The sequence below is a fragment of the Thunnus albacares genome, chromosome 6, assembly GCF_914725855.1.
Source record: "Thunnus albacares chromosome 6, fThuAlb1.1, whole genome shotgun sequence".
Lineage (NCBI taxonomy): Eukaryota > Metazoa > Chordata > Actinopteri > Scombriformes > Scombridae > Thunnus > Thunnus albacares.
The window spans coordinates 32,302,054-32,322,353 of NC_058111.1; the positions used below are offsets into that span (position 1 = coordinate 32,302,054).

Consider the following 20,300-nt stretch of genomic DNA (forward strand, 5'->3'; position numbering starts at 1 on the left):
TTGGATGTCAGTGCCCATGATCCCTAGAATGATTGATTTCTAAATAATTTTTAACACTCAGACACTTTGTCTAGCACCATTATCAATTTCAAAATGTTCTCCTTGATAAACATTGTGGCCTATAAAGGCTATAAGCTAATTGCTGAATATATTGAGTATTCATAGTCCCTAGAGGATGAATCCTAATGTTTCAGGGGAACTCCTGACCTTTCCTGTACTGTCACCATTAGGCCGAAATTTCCAATTGAACACGAGACGAAACATATGTTCTTCAGAGCCCTCTCCATTTATACACTCCATGACCTTTCTTCAAGGCCCACCTTCAGGTTAAAATGTTAATTTAAAGAGAATACCTCCTCTCAGCTAATGACCAGATTTCCATGACATTTACTGAGCACAATCCAAGAGGATTGACCATACTGATTTTACTGATCTCAAACAAACTCAAGACAAACTTTACATTTTTAAAACTTTCACTTTGTGGACTAAGATGAAGTGTTTTGTGTTTTGATAGTGGAGTTTCAGATTTTTAGTCTTGTTTAAATTCTGACTCAGAATCAAGAGATAATTCACTGAGCTATTTGCAATTATGAATGTGCCTGACTGTATTTTTCTCGCAGGTATGTCTTTGAAGGGGTGATCCTCTCCATCTATGGGATGAACCGGTCAGAGCTGGAGTGTTCGGGGAAGGTGTGTAAGTTCCAACAGCTTTTCTTCATCATCCTGCGTCTGGCCACCTACCTTGTCCTCCGTTACAAGGTGAAGTCTGAGCGATAGGTTTTGCTTGGCTTGTATTCAAAACTCAAGGCCCTCTCTAAAACCATTCCAGACCTGGTCTCTTTTCTGTTCACAGACAACAACCTCGCTCATGTGGGAATTTGCTTCATTTCATTTTACGCATTGCTGCTAAAAGGACAGAACATAAATTCTGATCTGTACTACTGCCAACAACTGTGGAGGGCAGCGACTGACGGTGCAGAGCAGTGAAGAGTAATCTTATAAATCAACATATCCCTGTTTTACCTCAAACATCAGGACTCTTGTGCACAAATGCAGATCAGTGAGGAGGACACCACAAAGAGACTGAGCCACATTTAGCACATACTGTACGTTTCATATATAGAAAGGTTTTGAGAACAAGGTGGATGTGATAAAATAACACTTATCAGAGTGGACATGCATGTTTATTCTACACAGTGTGCTGCCACTCGGTCAGTGTTGGGGTGTTAGAACTTTGGTCCATGAAACTGCCTCCTTGAGAAAAACAGAGTGTTTACATTGCTCTATCAGCCAAAAAAAGATTACAAACTGTTGCACTGGAGAGTAAGTGGGATGTATTGTGCCTGAAAAACTGAAAATGAATGACCATCAATGATCATCAATAATAATCATCAGATCATTACACTGTACACTGGATGAAAGCAGTTAAGTTTGAGCTAGTCAGAGCTATGCTAGTTGCATATTTTGTCGTCATATGACTGAACTGGGGTGACAGTTTGAAGCCACAAAACATTTAATTCCTGAAAAATAAAATTGTTGTTTGAGCTAGATGTTTTTTAACATGTTGATAGTTGTAAATTAAGCTTTATCATGATTGCCTTCCAAAATTTGGTATTTTTCTACTTCCATAATATAATCTAAAATCTGTAAAATCCTAGTTTAAATAAAAATTGTTCAGCCTTAATCATTTTATACTGTGCTATATTATCTCTAACATGATGTGATATTGCAATTATAGAAATGTAATTAAGCAAAATATATGCATTAGTGTATCATTATTGTCCACACTACATCCAATAATTCCACAAGGACACAACATACTCATGTAGTCATGTTTGGTGCTATCTGAAGTTTCATGTTGTATTTGATTTACATGTAAAAATTGTATGCATCTGGACTGCACATTACAAGGATACTGAGCACTTGGAGACCAACCAAAGAGAATTAATTGTAACTGGAAGTATGTTCACATTGTGGTTGTGCTCTATGTATAGTCTTTCTGTTGTTTGTTTGTTTTTTGTTTGTTTGTTTGTTTATACCTTTGTTATTTTGTTGCGCGGGGACTTACAGCTTAACTGTACTGTACAGCAATGTAAAGTATCTGATGATCCAATAAACACTGATCTAATTCTACAAAATGTTTCAGTTTATTCATGTTGAGTGAAAACACTATATTATCTCCTCCCACTAAGACATTCTTGAAATACCTCATCAGAGGTGTCCAGAAGGAACCAGACGCCTGAACTACCTCAAATGGCTCCTTATGGCACTGATGCGGCACCAATCCAACTGTCTATCCATCTTACCCTAACTCTTGAACAAGACTTAAAGATACTTCACTTGTGGTGATGATTCATTCCCAACCTAAAGGGAGTGATCAACTATACCATGGCCTTAGACTATAAGGTGCTGACTATCATCCTTGTTGCTTTAAATTCTGGAGCAAACTGCTCTGGTACACACTGGATGACACAGTCTGATGATGCTAGCAGAACCACATCATCAGCAAAAAGCTCAGACGCAATCCTGATGCCACCATACTGTACAATCTCCACATCTTGGCTCCGTGTAGAGATTCTGTCCTGAAAATTGCAAAAAATCTGGTGACAAGCCATAAACCTGGCAGAGCCCAACATCCACTGAGAATATGCACACACAAGTATCATAAGACTTCTCCAAGTCCAAAAACATGTGTAGACCAGATGGGCAAACTCCCACGACACCTCCAGCATTCTTGTAAGAATAAACGGCTATTCCAAAACCAAGATGGAATCATCATTGCTCCTCCTGCATCTGAGATTCCACACAATGGCCAGAGTCACCTTTCCAGCTCTCTGGCATAAGATTTCCCAAAGAGGCTGAGTAATGTGAAACCTTAAAAGTAGACCCTGTGGTCCCATTTTCTGAGAATACGAACCACCACCCACATGATATGTAGGAGGTGTATCAACCAAGATAGCCCAACAATGTTCAGAGGCTTCAGCATTTCAAGGAGAATCTCATCCATCCATGTCACCATGTCACTGTAGATTTTTGACAACCTCAGTGGAATCTGCAACAGACATGGACATGGCTTCCTTCAGGACTTCCACTTCCACCTCCATTATTGAGGGCGTGTCAGTCAGGTTCAGGACTTCTTTCCAACATCCAATGATATCCACAGTTAGGGTGAACAGTTCCTCTGCCTTTCTCAAAACAGCCTCAGCCTTGCCTCAGAGTGCCAAAACCACTTTGAGCCTGACCATTAGTCCCTCTCCATGGCATTCCCAAACTCCTCCCACACCCTGCTCTTCCAATCACAGAAGCTGCAGTTATGTTGGCCTCCTGGTAGGTTCTCTAATAACCACATTAGTGTCAATGTCCCTTAGAACTATCATATCCCCAGATGACTCCCTCTCCAAGACCCCACCCAGAGACTCCAGGAAGGCTACCAGCACCTATCTAGCAAGTTTTGCGGCCACCATAGGTTCTCCTACATGCTTGGAAGGGGAGGGTGAGGGGAGGGGTATTCAGTTGACACTAGATGCCACTAAATCCTACACACTGGTCCTTTAAGGCGGACACACAACTATTAACCCTCCCCCCCCCCCCCCCCCCCCCCCCCCCCCCCCCACACACACACACACACAGTCTTTACATGTATACAAGACATGGACTGAAATTACATGTAGTGTAGCTTTATTAAAATGATTTGATCAGTAAGAGTCTGGGGCTTGGGATGGGTGACCACACTTCACTCTTTAAGCTGCAAATCAAAGAAGAAATGTGATTACTTCCTCAAAATACACACGATCTGCATTTTCCAGTAGCTTTCTTTGCTTCATTTGGTTACTGAATTGACACATTCACTTTAATACTATAGTTAAATCATGATGTGTTGTTTACATCTTATTGATTGATTTAAAAAATGTTCTACATCTTCCTGAGAAATAACTTTTAATAAAAGTAATTAAATATTTTTTAAAAATCAAGATAATAACATTATAAGAAAGTGTACCATTCTAAACAAGGGTTCTTGAGCAATGCATGAATTTTACTTTGTGGTGCCTCTCATGAGCTAGATTAGGTTAGAGATTGTTACCTGCAGCACAAGGGTAGATGTATTCTGTCTCAGCCTGGTCACCTGAGAAAAGAATGTAGAATTAGACAAAACAGTTCAAACAAATAACAGTGAAAGCTCCTATAACTCCCAAACATGAAATTACTTCATGCTCAGGTCATTTAGGGGTTGGGTTCAATCCCAGTGTATGTCAGACAAAACTTGGAAAGTTGAATTTGTAGTTGTGATAATTGTACAGCTCTAACACGGGGCAGAGTTTGCCAGTGTGTGCTGTTCTCTCTGTAAATGGGTTTAGATGTGTATGGAAGGACTGAGGGCTGGAGTGTGGTGCAGTTGTCAGCACTGTTTCCTCACTGCACGACGGCCCTGAGTTCAAACCTATATCAAGATAGACTGGAGCCTGTGAAGAGTCACCACATTCAGACAGACATCTGAATCAGCTGTCTGTTTGGGCATTCCCCTGCGCTCCAGTTTCCTCCCATAGTCGAAAAATATGCAGGTTAGGTGAAACAGATCATCTAAATTGCTTGAATTTGAGTGTCAATGGTTGTATGTCTATTAGGGTTTGGATCTGGTTCCAGGTTGTGAAAATATTCAGATCCTCTAAGTTAAGATGCTGATGAATTTCTCACAGAATCTTTTGCCTCTCCTTGCCAGATTTTATAAAATGCTATCAAAACTTCCACCTTGTCTATATGTGTCAGTCCTGTAAGAGACTGGGTGTAACACAATATTCTCATGCAACCCTGCAAAGAATAAGTGTGTATAGATAATGAGTGGATGGAAGGACTGAGTATGTGATTTACTTGGCTGGTAGTAGTCATAGATCTTAACCACAGCTGGCTTCAGGTTCTGCACTGGGAGCTCCTGTACGAGCTCTAAGATGTGGTTGATGCGTTTGTCCTTCCGCAACTGTTGGAAGAAAAAACACAATCAGTAACAAATCTTGAGAGCATTGTCCTATATTTAACCACTGCGAGTTAGTTTCACCTCCTTTAAGTACATGAGAACATGATCTTCCTTTTCTTCAACACGATCCACACGCAGGTCACCTTTGAGCTGCGAGAACATGATATTCAGCTGGGTTACCATGACATCGACAACTGACACAAATGTTACAGGTTAAAATTACTGTATTAAGTTACCTTCTTCAAAGATTCTGGATCTGGGACAAATCCAGAGAGCATTTTGATATCCAGCATTACCATGTTTGTAGTGGGCTCTTTCCCACTATATCTGTAACCATGGAACCATAAAAAATGTGATGTTACAAACAGCTGCACTTTTCCATGTTTTGAATAAGCTACAACAACATGTCAAGATTTTCAGTATTCTATAATGGCTGTAGGGTAGATCTAGTTGCTGCACATTACTCACAGGGACTTAAGCTTCAGAGTGAGTTTAGGTCTCAGAGATTGGCAGTCAGCCTCTGGTTTGATCTTGACACTGAGAGTGGTGACATCAGCAGGAGTTGGGATGTTATAATGAAGAGAAATCTGACAAGGAGTGCAACAGGATGATTTTAATATTCATAAATTTTTAATTTGAGAGCCTAAGAGCACCAGTAGTGCTGTAGTGTTATACAGTATGTGTGCATACAGAGGAAGACAGTTAAGAGCCACAAGATCCACTGACCTGCACTGACGCACATGCAGTTCCCTTCACCCCCAGACTGTACTTTCCTGCCACGTCCTGCAGCATCTTCTCCTGGTAGAGCAGTTTGTTGCTCTGGTTCACATCAAATGTCAGCTGGCCACTGGGTGATTGGACTGTCACTGTGCTTGAACCCTCTGGACTGAACACCACAGTGGAGTAGAGAGCCAGAGCCTGAAGAGCCACCACTGTGTCCTACAACACACATACAGAAAAGTTGGAATTCAACTACAGCAAATATTTACACATGTAAAATGCATTTACCACCTACAACACTTTTCATTTTCAGTGCCTCACATTTAATGGTTATATATTGATCATCTATAGAGAACCACTGCACCAATTATTTTTTTCAATACTTTTGTCGTTCTCACATTCTTATTTTTCGTTGCAGCAGCTGTATCCATGGAAATGAAAAAAATCTTTAATATATCCAACTCAGTGAGGCAGTTAAAGTAGCTACTGTAGCTCTGGGCTTTATTGTCTTACCTCTTAAAACCATGTATTTAAAAGGAAAATTACAGTTTATAACAGGTTTCATTTTTGCAGTTCTCACCATCAGTTCCAGCAGTAATGATAACATTGTACTTGCTGGTTAGTACCATAGTGCTGCCACCTTTACATGGTTTGTATTAACTTTAATGGATGGTCAGAGTGCATGATGTTTTTTTTTCATTCTGTGCACACAGTTGCTTCAAAAGATTGGCTAACATCAGGTTAGTTTCTATTTTCCTTTATGTAACCAATGAGTGTATGTAACAGATGAGCCGCTCAGTGAATGAAATGTCAGTGTTACAGGAAATGATGAGCCATCACAGTTGCTTATCAGGGCTACCCAAACTCACAATGGAGAACTTATTAGCCCACTATCAGCATTGTTTCAGCTTACACCTCCCAACACACAACAGAAATCACCGTTTGGATGCAGGCTTTTGTTTGGACATTACATATTAGGATAAACTCTTGTTTCAATCCACACATTTGACAAAAGTTAGCATGCTAACAAGCTTTTGTCCAAAGTGACAGACAAATGAGGTACAATCCAAGCTACAGTAGCTCAAGAAGGAGCCTTTGAGAATAAATGCTGCAACATCCAGCTTCATGTTTTACCTGACACAAATGCCACAAGAACTGTTCGAGTGACTGATGCAACATGCTCATTGATTGATAGTTGGTCATCAATCACGATGCCCAGATTTCTTGCAAACTTTGTTGGAGAGCGCGAGCCACCATGTCAAAGGCTACTGAGAGATCCAGTAAGATGAGAACTGATGACAGGGTATCACTGCAGTGGAAAGGTCACTCTTGAAACCAGGCTGGTTTAAATTAAGTAGATTACGACTTGGATGAAAACTGCACACTTTAGAACAATGGTTGCCAACCCGTCGATTGTGATTGACTGGTATATCTTTGGGAATTTCCCTTAAGCTCCCAAAAATAATAGAAAAATAAATACACAAGTGTAAAAGTGCTTTGAGTGGTCAAAGACTAGAAAGGCGTTATATAAGTGCAGTCCATTTACCATTTACTAATCACAAAATAAGGCACAGCTGGGATCAACAGGGACCAGAATAAGGAGGGAACATGACATGACTGAAAAGCAGGCTGGGCAGGGCTACAGGAACACATGAGGAACACAAGAGGCTACCAGCTGACAAGAATAAAACCAAAGCAATACAGAGATTAAACTAAGAAAAACTCTGGACTCAGAGGAAAAAACAATACCAAGCTCAAGCACTACACAAAGAAACACAAATGGCAAATGCACTTATCACAAACACTTTGTAACCCAGAGCACGTTCAAAACACACACAATCCTCTTTATCACTGAGACAGAGTATATGCTGTGCGAGTTCAGACCGGAGTGAAAACAAAGACAAACCAACCAATATAGGCAACCCAAATAAACATCATGCATGATAGTCTTTTAAAGACACAACTCAAATCAGCTTTCTTCCACTCAGTCCAGTCCAGACAAAAAGGGAGAAAAGTCTGAAGGCCTCTGGAGGACCGGTGGAGAATGGCAGCTAGGGAAACTTTCAAACTGCGAACAGAACCATAACAGTACCACCTTCCCCACCGCTCCTCAAGGGACAGATTCCAGACATCCCACCGAGCCGATCAGGAACACCGAGCAGGGTGGGTGGAAGGGGCACAGAGGAGGGATTCAAATGCAAATGTTCTGGGGGCAGAACAAGGGCGGAGCATGAGACCTCAGGCAGGCGGGCTGGGGGCTGGGCTGAAAGACATAACAGATCTGGAGGTCAGTATTGCTCTGGAGGGCAACCAGGGGGTAGGACAGATGGGTGAAGTTGCTGCTCTGGAGCAACAAAGCCGGGCCACTCTGGAGGTTAGCGATGAACCTGGGGGGCAGGTAGGGCAGCCAGCACCAGAAGATTTGGCAGCAGGTCGGATGAGCTCAAGCTTGGATGGCCACTTAAAGAGACTTAAAGAGACCTACTTCTCCATGCTGATGGCCAGTGGTTGAGTTGCGGCAAAGTGCTGCAGCAATTTGTTGACTTGCTGCCTGAGATAGACTTTTCTGTCAACAAGGAAAGAGGAGCACGAGGAACTGCCAGATGATGCGTGGCTACTGGACCTGGGGTTTCTGACAGACCTAACGACAAACGGTGCTTTTCACCCTGAGCAGTACGGTTCTCACCTGGACAAAGTGGCAACAGAGTTCAATCGACATTTTGGAGAGTTAGGTGTCATGGAAGATATTGCTGCATTCATCTCAAACCCATTCCTGCCCATTGATATAGAACAAGTGACATCCAAAGTATTTGCTTTGCCAAGTGGAGCTGACATGGAAATGGTTGATTTGAAAAATGACATAGATCTGAAAGCCAGATCAAGGGACAGTGACTTTAGGAGACTTGTCAGCAGAGAGAAGTTTCCTCACCTCACTGCTCGTGCACTTAGTTGATGTGTTTATACTACCTTCTGGGGTCCACGTTCCACACATGCGTAGGAGATCGCCGTCTACAGGAACACAGCGTTGTGACCACACGGACACAACAAATTGCAGGTATGCAGATGTCCACACAGAGCCTACGCACACACCATCTGATGACGAAATTTATGTCACACGGACCATAGCGGACCCATGCGAACTCACCAACTATAATTTCAGCTTAAGAGTGAGTGCCTACTTATCTCTGTGAAATGATATTTTCACAGAAGAAAATAATCGTATCAAAGTACAGGAGCCGCCTTCCTGACAGACACCTCACAGACTGTCTCAGACTGGCTGTCTGTAGCTTTAAGCCTAACTACAAAACACTCACAGACAGTATTGATGCTGTGTAAGATGGGAATATAGAACTGAACTTAGCTTAATTGCACCGACTGAGAATTTTGTAGTAACTTGCATGAAGCTGCAAGCTGCAGTGGATAAGCAGTTAACAGTTGATAAACATTCAACAATGGCACTTCATAAGATCTGCTCACTGCAAGTGTGTTGATTTTTTTCTTTGTTGTCCATGAACAAAATAATTTCCTCATACAAATGGAAAATAGGCCACATGCCTTTATTTTTTGTGTTGGAATGAAATTAAACAATGAAACTTAGAATTGAAGATGTTATGTATGTAAAATTGTTGAAGCAAGATAGCTATGGCCTGTTTGATATGCTAGTTACAGTGTATTCTTGGTTGCATCAATTTGAAAGTTGGACCAAAGCATTTCATGTGATTCAAATACAATTAGCTTAAATAAAAGGCCTCAAGCTGGAAGTACAATCTGGGCTGTCTTTTTCGCTCAGTGCTTTAATAGGTAGATCTTGCCTTTCACAAAGGCCGAGGTCAGGGATTTTGGGCTTAAAAAGGTTGGTGACCACTGCTCTAGAACCTCAGATACAACAGGTAGCAACAGGGCAGGCCTGTAGTTTCCAATTTGAGATTGATTTAGAGTCAGCTTTTTCAACAACGAGATAACCTGAGCCAGTTTAAACATGGAAAATGTCCCCACAACATACACACTGTTAACAGTAAAATTGTCAACCTGTAGCACAACTCTGCTTTAACTACAGCTGCAGCTTGTTGGGATGTACCTGTGTAGAGGAGAAGCCTCCATAATGGTTTTGCTGGCCTGTCAGCCATCTGACAATGCGGCTGGTGTAGCCCAGGTCTTCAGCAGAAAGGGAGGTGCTGAGTTTGGCCAGCAGCACGTAGGAGCTGATCTCCACAGACAGAGAGGCTGAAGATTCTGTTGCTGTCTGAGACCAGTGGAAGAAATCTCCTTAAGGCAGCCACCCAAAAAACAGACAGACAGGCACAAGGTGAGCTATCTCAACAGTAACCAGGTATTAATGACTTGTTTTAGGATTGTGACTTACCTTCTTGTAATGCAACCTTGTCTAGGTGCTGCAGAAGTTGAGCACGGGTCTCCATGTCTCCAGCCAGGGTGAAGACGTATGCCAGCAGAGCTGTAGTGTAGGTGTTGCTGAGGTCACTGGTGGATTCCCTGAGGCAAGACAAGCTCTTATTCACCACAGGATGCTGAAACAGATTAAAAAAAAAAAGTGATATGCATGTTTTGATCCACTCTCTCAATTTCAATAGATCCTAAAAAGTAACTTAATTGCTTTGTTATTTATTATGTTAATATATTCTATTTGTGTACAAATACAGCACCAGTCAAAAGTTTGGACATACTGAATGGAGAGGTGCGTCTAAACCTTTGACTGATACTGTAATTCAACATAAATAGAGCAGATGATTTGTTGTAATCATGTGCATTTATCCTAGTTGTTCAAAAATCATAGACAAGAACAAAACCAGTACTTGATAAGATGAGGTTAAAGAGGCAAAGTGATGGAACACAGGACTGATATTTACAGTATATATGTAAGACAAATGTGCAAAAAAATTGGTACTCAAACTTGTACACTGTTGTCATTTACTTCACTTTTTGTCTCTTTACAGCATATAAATTGTACAGTATAAGACAATAAATTCCAACAACAAAATAGGAGTCCCTGGTGCAGGGACAAGGACATCATCCCTCACTGGCTTCCTACCCATGAACACGCCAATTGTGTTTGTTGGAACTGATGATGAAGCTGGGGCACTGCTGCCAAGAGTTGAACCCATGTGTCTGCTGTAGTTTTCTGTTTTCCTTTTTTTGCTATGTGCAATTTGTTTGACTCCGTTGACTTTAACAGGAGAGTTGATCAAACAGATACTTACAGATAGTTGTCACATGTGGTACTTACATCAACTGAAATATTCATCTCCAAGAAGGCAGCAGTGATGTAAGCACTGAGAGTCACTTCATCAGATACACCACCCTGTAGAGAGGAAGCATTGCTCATGTTTACACACAAAATATTATACACTAGCATATTATAGGCTGGCTGAAAATGCTGACATGAAATACAGTACCTTCATTTTCATACAAACTCCATGACTTACCTTCATTCTGTTGTTAAAGAGTTTTCCTGACTGTTTGAAACAGCCATTTTGAAGCTGTTGTCTCTCCAGCCAACTCCTTGATTCTTCAATCTTTGCTGGGTCAATGTAGATGAAAGACTTTGCTTTGGCAAAGGATCTCAGCACAAAAGCAGTCAACCTGTAGATAAGTTAAACAGGGTCAGATATTTACTAAAAGGAGGTGTGCCTGATTTTTGTAAATGTGTCACCTGTCACCATGATACACTATGTAATTGTAACCAGATACCAGTTAAATAGCACTGCAGTTCAGTGTTGAAGTTCAGTTAATGTGTTGTTTTTCAGGTGTATGTCTACAGATAGACATCACTGTGATTCAGTCATTTTCTCACCAAGTGTTCCCTTCTCCTTTTCCAAATGTGCTGTAAGCGCCATTGTAGTGTTTGTAGTTCAGCTGCCTCTGGTAGCCTGTATCATAATCATAACATGCAAATCATGATTATGATCATGATCTGATGATTAAAACAATTTGGTGAAATAGACAGTTTTTTACTTTTTTTTCATATGAGGGGCTGTAGCTTAGGGGTTAAGACAATGACCATGACTTGCAACATCATAAAATGCTCCCCTCCAAAGAAACTGCTTGTACAAATGTAAACCACCATATCTCACCTTTCTTTTTCAGAATATACCAAAATGTGTAACCTCCTGCGCACAATTTTGGGTTGCACCAGCTATTTGAAAGTCCATTACTAATCCTTTATTATATATCAAAATATGTTCTCCAGTGATTTATCATTATCTAACACTGTATATACTCATCAATTCAGAATTTTTCAGTATAATATAGGTTCAGCAACAAATAACAAATCTAACTGTAATCCATTTCTGCATCTATGTATATATATATATATATGTGTATATATATATGTGTGTGTTTGTGTGTATATACATATATATACGTATATATATATACACACACACTACACAGTACTGTGCAAAAGTTTTAGGCACCCTAGATGTTTAGATTCTTATCCATTATGCAATACCATCAGGGAGGTGTCTGATCGGTCCCAAATTTATTCATGACATGACAATGACCCCAAGCATACAGCTAGAGTCATAAAGACCTATTTTCAGCAACAAGAAGAATGATGAGTCCTGCAACAGATTGTATGGTTTGGCCCCCACAGAGCCCTGATCTCAAAATCATGGAGTCAATCTGGGATTATATGAAGAAACACCTGAGATGGCCTAAATAATAAATCCACAGAAGAACATTCTTTCTTCAGGATGGTTACAACAACCTACCTGCAAGTTACTATGAAAAACTGTGTAAAAGTGTACTGAGGAGAACTGCTGCTGTTTTAAAGGCAAAGCTGCTCACAGCAAATATTGATTTCATTTAGGTTTCTGCTGTTTACTCAACTTTGTAAGAAGTTAATTGATAAATTAAAACAATTTATAGCGATATTTTTGTAAGCATTCTCACTTTACTTTTAGTGCCTAAAACTTTTGCACAGTACTGTATATGTATGTGTGTGTGTGTGTGTGTGTGTGCTTGTGTGTATATACCATGGTCTGGGTGAATACTCTTTTCTGATTGGCTGGCATGTGTGTGTCAAAACCATTTAATGCACACGTACTTCAGCTCACGTTTAATCACCATTCTTAATTCATCCGCTACCCAACCTGTAACCGTAGCAACATTAAAGCGTATAGCTGTCAAAGCTTACTCGGTATGAAGTTTTGAAGAATGGGACGCAGCAGAGGAAAAAGAGATGAAGAAGAAAAGAAAGAAACCAAGCAGAAAATAAGGAAACACCCAAAGAGCTTGAAATGATAGAGGAGGAGAAGGATGAAATTAATACAAAAAAGGCACACCTTCTTGTTGACTATCCCTTACATACATATACATATATATATATATACACACAGACACACACACACACACACACACATATATATATATATATATATATAGACTTGCAACTCATATATATATATATATATATATATATATATATATATATATATATATATAAATATATATTGTGTTGCCTTTATGGCCTAAGTTTGTACATGCCTTTATTTTGAAATGTGTTTTATTTTGAAATGGGTTTTCTCTACTGAGGAGTCACGTGTGTACAATTCGCTTCCTGTTAGTAGTGAAGAAGCTAGCTGAATCAGTTCTCCTGTGTTTGTGTTCATCCAAAGCAATTCACGCTGTAAACGCCACAGAGGCAATGTCGTAAGTATATAATTTCATGGTTGAATATAAATAATTGTTAAAAAGGATATATTATTTACATGAAAAAGAATTTGATTGGTTTGTATTAAAATATTTCATTTATATGTATTTACATGGAGGAAAGCACATGTTGGAAAGTAAAATGGGGATTTATTTTGTATTTTTGTGTTGCAGTTTTCACTCTGCCCTGTATGATACAAAAGAGGAACAGTAAACAGCAAAGAAAGCTCACTATGCCTCAAGTCAATCATTTGCAGAGAAGAGTTTAGCTAGTTGTATAGCTGCAGTTGCTACACTGTGGTGAGGACAACATAGTGAAAAGACATTTAAAGGCTGGTGTTGTACATCGTGGTAAGATGGATGGGAAACAAAATGACAAGATTTCAGTGGTTAGCAGGAGTTCACGGTCATCTGCATCGTCAAGTGGTTCATTAATACGTGCACGTGCCAAAGCAGAAGCAGCTAAAGCACGCCTTGCATTTGCTGAACAAGAAGCTAAAGTTAAGATAGAAAGAGCAGCTAAGGAGGCTGAGCAGAGAGATAGCTGACAGAGAAGCTGAATATCAGAAGATAAAGGCTGACAAAGATGCTGCATATCACTTTGAGAAAGTAAAGAGGGATGCTGAGCTTGAAGAACTTGCTATACGCCGAGAAGCAGCAGCAGCAGAGGCTGAAGCAGCTGTGTGGGAATCAGCAGATGCCCAGGCATGTCCGTTGGTGCTAGATGAGGTAGGCCCATCAGAGGAAGACAAAATGGAGCGGACAAGTGATTACATTACCTCTCACTTTGACCCACAATCACATAAAAGCTGTCCTTCAACTGACTTCCCAGATCAAGTAGCCATTAAAGCTCACTCACCAAAAAGTCAGCCCCCAGCAAATGAGACATGATTTAGCCCTCGCAATCCCTTTAATCCAGAACATCGGACCCCTGCATTTCCAAATGAAACATCATATGCTAATGTCACTAGCCACCATGACATTTTTGACTATGTGTATGTCCCGCCAGCAGTCAAAATGGAAAATCAGGCTTCGCACAGAGCACCTGACCAACAGAGTGATTCAAAAGAGTGTCAGTCTAACCTGAACAAGTCAGCACAGCCCTTCTATCCAAAGTCCATGCCTACAGCTTCCTACAGTGCACCCACAACTGAACACCTGGCGTAGTACTTGGCTCGGCGTGACCTGGTGAATTCAAGTTTATATCAGTTTGATGATAAGCCTGAACACTATCGTGCTTGGCAGTCTTCATACACCAATGTCACACAAGGGCTAGGCCTCACACCTACTGAGGAGTTGGACTTGATGATAAAATGGCTCGGTAGAGAATCCAGCAATCATGTGAAGCGTATACGGTCAGTACACATAACAAACCCAGTCACAGCACTTAAGAAGGCCTGGGATCGCCTCCATGAATGTTATGCAGCACCTGAAATGATCGAAAGGTCTCTTTTCGACCGACTTGGCAATTTCCCAAGAGTTTCAGCAAAAGAACACGTGAAGCTACGGGAACTATCAGATTTGCTAATGGGAGTACAGTGTGCTAAGGAGGACGGTTACCTCCCAGCTCTCTCCTACTTGGACACTGCACGTGGTATCGAACCCATAGTTGCAAAATTGCCCTATGGGCTTCAAGAAAGATGGATTTCAGCTGGTTCAAAACATAAGGAAGAAAATAAAGGACAATATCCACCCTTTGAATTTTTCAGCCAGTTCATAAGTTATGAGGCACGGAAGAGAAACGACCCCAGCTTTTCTATCCCAAGCGCTTGCAGCTCACCCACAAAGTTCGAAAGGGCCCCCTTTAAAGGCACAAGGAACCCCATTTTGGTTCACAAGACGGATGTTGATTCTACACACACACGTGCAAGCAATGTGAAACGTGTAAGTGACCCAAATAAGAGCTGCCCAATACACAGCAAGCCACATCCCCTTAAACGGTGCAAAGCTTTTAGAGCAAAGAACCTGGAAGAAAGAAAGACTTTTCTCAAAGAAAGAGGGATCTGCTTTAGGTGTTGTGGCTCAACCACTCACTTTGCTAAGGACTGTCAAAATGCAGTTAAGTGTATGGAATGTGAGAGCACCTATCATGACTCTGCCATGCATCCTGGACCTGCATCTCAAGTTAAGGCTTCTTCAACTTCACCACACAATGGCGGGGAGGGAGAAGAGAACAGCACTACCACCACAGTTGTTAACTCAAGCTGCACTGAGGTTTGTGAGCCAGGACAAATTGGTCGATCATGCTCCAAGATTTGCCTGGCGAAAGTATATCGCAAAGGTCAACCAGACAAACACGTTAAGGCCTACGTCATCTTGGATGACCAAAGCAATAGGTCATTGGCACGGTCCAGTTTATTTGAGCTATTTAATGTAGAGTGTGAACCATATTCCTACTATTTGAAGACGTGTTCTGGCACCGTTGAAGCATCTGGGCGTAGAGCTGAAGCCTTCATTGTCGAGTCACTGGATGGGAGGGCTATAATCCCTCTCCCACCACTCATCGAGTGCAATGATATACTTGACAATTGGTCTGAAATCCCGACTCCGAGTGCAGCTCGACACCATCCTCATCTTGCGAAAGTAGCAGAGCACATTCCTGATATCGACCCGACTGCTGAGATCCTCCTGTTGCTCGGCAGGGATGTAATAAGAGTGCACAAGGTCAGGGAACAGGTCAACGGGCCCCACAATGCCCCCTTTGCGCAACAGCTAGACCTGGGATGGGTGCTAGTTGGAGAAGTGTGTTTGGGAAGTGCACACAGGCAGACTGTCAACACCTTCAAAACAACTGTGCTTGAGAATGGTCGACCCTCACTCCTACAACCTTGCACAAGCTTCTTGCACATCAAAGAAAAGATTGATCATGGCACAGCAGCAAGTGATGGCAAGTCAGAGGTCAGTAAACCTACAGAAGAGGTGTTAGGACAAACTGTCTTCAATCACACAGAACATGACAACAAGCTGGCATCCTCAATTGAAGATGACATCTTCTTGAAACTGATGGGCAAAGAAGTCTACAGAGATGAGTCTAATAGTTGGGTTGCCCCACTCCCATTTAGGCAACCAAGGCAACGCCTACCCAACAACCGGGAACACGCAGCCAAACGATTTGCATCACTCCAGTGCAGTCTAAATAAGAGACCAGAGATGCAACAGCAATACATGGCCTTCATGGGAAAAATATTGGAGAACGGTCATGCAGAGGTAGCACCATCGTTGGGAGAGAGTGAAGAATGTTGGTACTTGCCAACCTTTGGGGTTTTCCACCCACAAAAACCAGGCCAAATTAGGGTGGTATTTGATTCAAGTGCCAAACACTTAGGTATTTCTCTCAAAGATGTGCTCCTCACAGGACCCGATCTCAACAATACACTCCTTGGAGTTCTGATGAGGTTCCGGAAGGAAAAGGTTGCGATCCTGGCAGATATACAACAGATGTTTCACTGCTTCTTGGTGCGACAGGACCACAGGAACTACCTGAGATTCCTGTGGTACAAGGATAATGACATGACAAAGGAGATCATAGACTACAGAATGACGGTTCATGTTTTTGGCGACAGCCCATCCCCTGCTGTAGCTATCTATGGACTTAGAAGAGCCATCAAAGAGGGTGCACAAGAACATGGAACTGACACCGTCAACTTTGTGGAGCGCCACTTCTATGTGGACGATGGCCTTCTTTCTGTGCCAACTGATGCTGAAGCCATCGACTTGTTGCGCCGAACACAGACTTCCCTTGCTGAATCGAACCTCAGGCTTCACAAGTTTGTGTCTAATAGTCAAACTGTCTTGGAAGCTTTCCCACCTGAAGACTGTGCTGCAATCATGGAGGATGTGGATTTCTGTGGAGAGGCAGTACTTACTCAACGCAGCCTGGGTCTTCTATGGGAGATAAAGAGTGACACATTCACCTTCTCTGTGGCCCATGACAGCAAGCCGTTTACTCGTCGTGGTGTCCTCTCCACAGTGAACAGTGTTTTTGACCCCTTAGGGTTTCTGGCCCCAGTAACAATCCAAGGAAGAGCCCTCCTCCGCGAACTCACAGCAGAGCTGTCTGATTGGGATACAACCTTACCTGAAGATAAGCTCAGTAAGTGGCAGGTGTGGCAAAACTCTCTTATGGACCTGAGACACCTTCATGTACCACATACATACACCACAGCTTCTCTCGCCAAGGCAGTGCATGTAGAGCTGTGCGTATTTTCTGATGCATCTACCAAAGCCATTGGTGCTGTAGCATACCTGAAAACTGTGCAAGAAGATGGTGAAACCCATGTTGGATTCGTCATGGGGAAGGCCAAACTTGCACCCCAGTCAGAACCAACTATTCCAAGGCTGGAACTTTGTGCAGCAGTCCTAGCTGTGGAAATGGCAGACTTAATTCGTGACGAATTGGATTTGAAGCTGGATTCCATGAATTTCCTCACTGATAGCAAAGTGGTTCTGGGTTACATCTTCAATGAATCTAGACGCTTCTATGTCTATGTTCATAATAGAGTACAGCGCATTCGCCAAACCACTAAGCCTGATCAATGGCACTACGTGCGTACAGAAGATAATCCTGCCGACTACGCATCGAGGTCTGTTTCTGCCTCACTCCTGGCGCAGACAATGTGGTTCACAGGACCTGACTTCCTGCTTAACCCTCCGAATGAACCAGAAGCAGTCCAGTCCTTTGACTTAGTGAAACCTGAGTTGGACCTGGATATCCATCCACCAGTGAGGAGCTATGCCACACACCTCCAAGAGAAAGGTCTCAGAACGCTTTCAAAGGTTCTCCAGTTTCAACTCTCTTGTTCGAGCCATAGCACTCCTAATTCACATTGCAAGGTCTTACAATCTTTCCAATCACGGGGACAAGTGTAAAGGATGGCATAAGTGTGATCTACCTCGTACTCCAGAAGAACTATCTCAAGCTGAGGAAGTCATCATCTCAGCTGTTCAGAAGAGAGCATTCCCAAAGGAATTTGAAGCCTTGACATCGAACAAGCCAGTCCCTCTAAGTAGCAGCCTTCATTGCCTCAGTCCAACCTTGCAGAACAATCTTATCTGTCTTGGAGGTCGTTTGAAAAATGCTAACCTGGAAATTGGAGAGAAGAATCCAATAATCCTCCCAAAAGATGATCATGTCTCTTTGTTGCTTGTCAGGCACCATCTTGCTCAAGTTAAACATCAAGGTCGTCACCTGACAGAGGGAGCTGTCAGAGCAGCAGGATTATGGCTCCTGGGAGGAAAAAGGCTCATCAACTCTGTCTTACACAAATGTGTAACATGCCGTAAGCTTAGGGGAAGAATACAGGAGCAACACATGGCTGATTTGCCACCCCAGCGTCTCCAGACCTGCCCTCCTTTCACGTACGTGGGGTTGGATGTCTTTGGACCCTGGCTCATCACCACTAGACGCACAAGGGGAGGACAGGCTGAAAGCAAGCGGTGGGCGATACTGTTCTGTTGCATGAGCTCTCGAGCTGTCCACATCGAGGTCATTGATTCAATGGACACCTCAAGCTGTATCAACGCTTTAAGGCGTTTCTTTGCCATAAGAGGACCCGCGAAACAACTCATGTCCGATTGTGGCACAAACTTCATGGGAGCATGTAAGGAGCTTGGAATAAGTAAAAACCAACCAGACTCAACTGTGCAGAGGTACCTAAACCAACAAGGATGCTCATGGGAGTTCAACCCCCCACATGCTTCGCATATGGGCGGGTCTTGGAACCGTCTGATTGGCGTGGCCAGAAGAATTCTGGACTCAATGTTTCTTGAACAGCACACTCGCTTAACCCATGATGTTTTGTGCACGCTAATGGCAGAAGTGACCGCCATTATCAACGCAAGGCCTCTAATCCTGGTTTCAAATGACCCTGAGGATCCATTCATTCTGTCACCATCAATGCTTTTGACTCAGAAAGTAGGAGTCCCACCTCCACCAGGAGACTTTATAGACAAAGACCTCCTCACCAAGCAATGGAGACGAGTACAAGTTCTTGCCAATAAATTTTGGAGCCGTTGGAGTCGAGAGTATTTGCCAACTTTGCAGCACAGGAGGAAATGGAACAAATCACACCCAAACCTGCAAGAAGGAGACCTCGTTCTTCTCAAAGACAGTCAAGCTGCCCGCAACAACTGGCCAATGGCTATAATCACAAAGGCTTTCTCTGGAAGTGATGGAAGAGTGAGAAAGGTGGAATTGAAGACCACAGACCAAGGACATTCAAAGACGTTCTTCCGACCAGTCTCAGAAGTTGTTTTACTTCTTGCTAAAAATGATGTTCAGAGACCTGCTTCGTTCATGTGGTAATTAGTTGGTGACCTCACGGAGGTCAGGCGGGGAGTGTGTTGCCTTTATGGCCTAAGTTTGTACATGCCTTTATTTTGAAATGTGTTTTATTTTGAAATGAGTTTTCTCTACTGAGGAGTCACATGTGTACAATTCGCTTCCTGTTAGTAGTGAAGAAGCTAGCTGAATCAGTTCTCCTGTGTTTGTGTTCATCCAAAGCAATTCACGCTGTAAACGCCACAGAGGCAATGTCGTAAGTATATAATTTCATGGTTGAATATAAATAATTGTTAAAAAGGATATATTATTTACATGAAAAAGAATTTGATTGGTTTGTATTAAAGTATTTCATTTATATGTATTTACATGGAGGAAAGCACATGTTGGAAAGTAAAATGGGGATTTATTTTGTATTTTTTTGTTGCAGTTTTCACTCTGCCCTGTATGATACAAAAGAGGAACAGTAAACAGCAAAGAAAGCTCACTATGCCTCAAGTCAATCATTTGCAGAGAAGAGTTTAGCTAGTTGTATAGCTGCAGTTGCTACACTGTGGTGAGGACAACATATATATATATATATATATATATATATATATATATATATATATATCCTACTTGTAATGTGAATGGTCTGAAAACCTCTTACATATGATACATGGA

General features: G+C 42.0%; 1 protein-coding gene and 2 long non-coding RNA genes across 3 annotated transcripts in view; 2 read left to right on the forward strand and 1 right to left on the reverse strand.

Annotated features, from left to right (window-relative positions):
• Positions 1 to 3,656: 3,656 nt before the first annotated feature.
• LOC122983817 (alpha-2-macroglobulin-like) overlaps positions 3,657 to 20,300 on the reverse strand; it is a 58,596-nt gene continuing 41,952 nt past the window's right edge. The window contains 12 exon segments of the mRNA XM_044353944.1: positions 3,657 to 3,745; positions 4,082 to 4,123; positions 4,867 to 4,972; positions 5,051 to 5,119; positions 5,206 to 5,296; positions 5,438 to 5,556; positions 5,696 to 5,908; positions 9,768 to 9,955; positions 10,053 to 10,215; positions 10,932 to 11,006; positions 11,131 to 11,287; positions 11,499 to 11,574. Coding sequence (XP_044209879.1) covers positions 3,741 to 3,745; positions 4,082 to 4,123; positions 4,867 to 4,972; positions 5,051 to 5,119; positions 5,206 to 5,296; positions 5,438 to 5,556; positions 5,696 to 5,908; positions 9,768 to 9,955; positions 10,053 to 10,215; positions 10,932 to 11,006; positions 11,131 to 11,287; positions 11,499 to 11,574 — 1,304 coding nt within the window. The 3' untranslated portion in view covers positions 3,657 to 3,740.
• LOC122983824 lies at positions 13,247 to 13,588 on the forward strand. The gene is made up of 2 exons (XR_006403769.1): positions 13,247 to 13,357; positions 13,532 to 13,588. It is a non-coding gene; the product is annotated as an uncharacterized LOC122983824 (long non-coding RNA).
• On the forward strand, positions 19,223 to 20,124 carry LOC122983823. The gene is made up of 2 exons (XR_006403768.1): positions 19,223 to 19,893; positions 20,068 to 20,124. It is a non-coding gene; the product is annotated as an uncharacterized LOC122983823 (long non-coding RNA).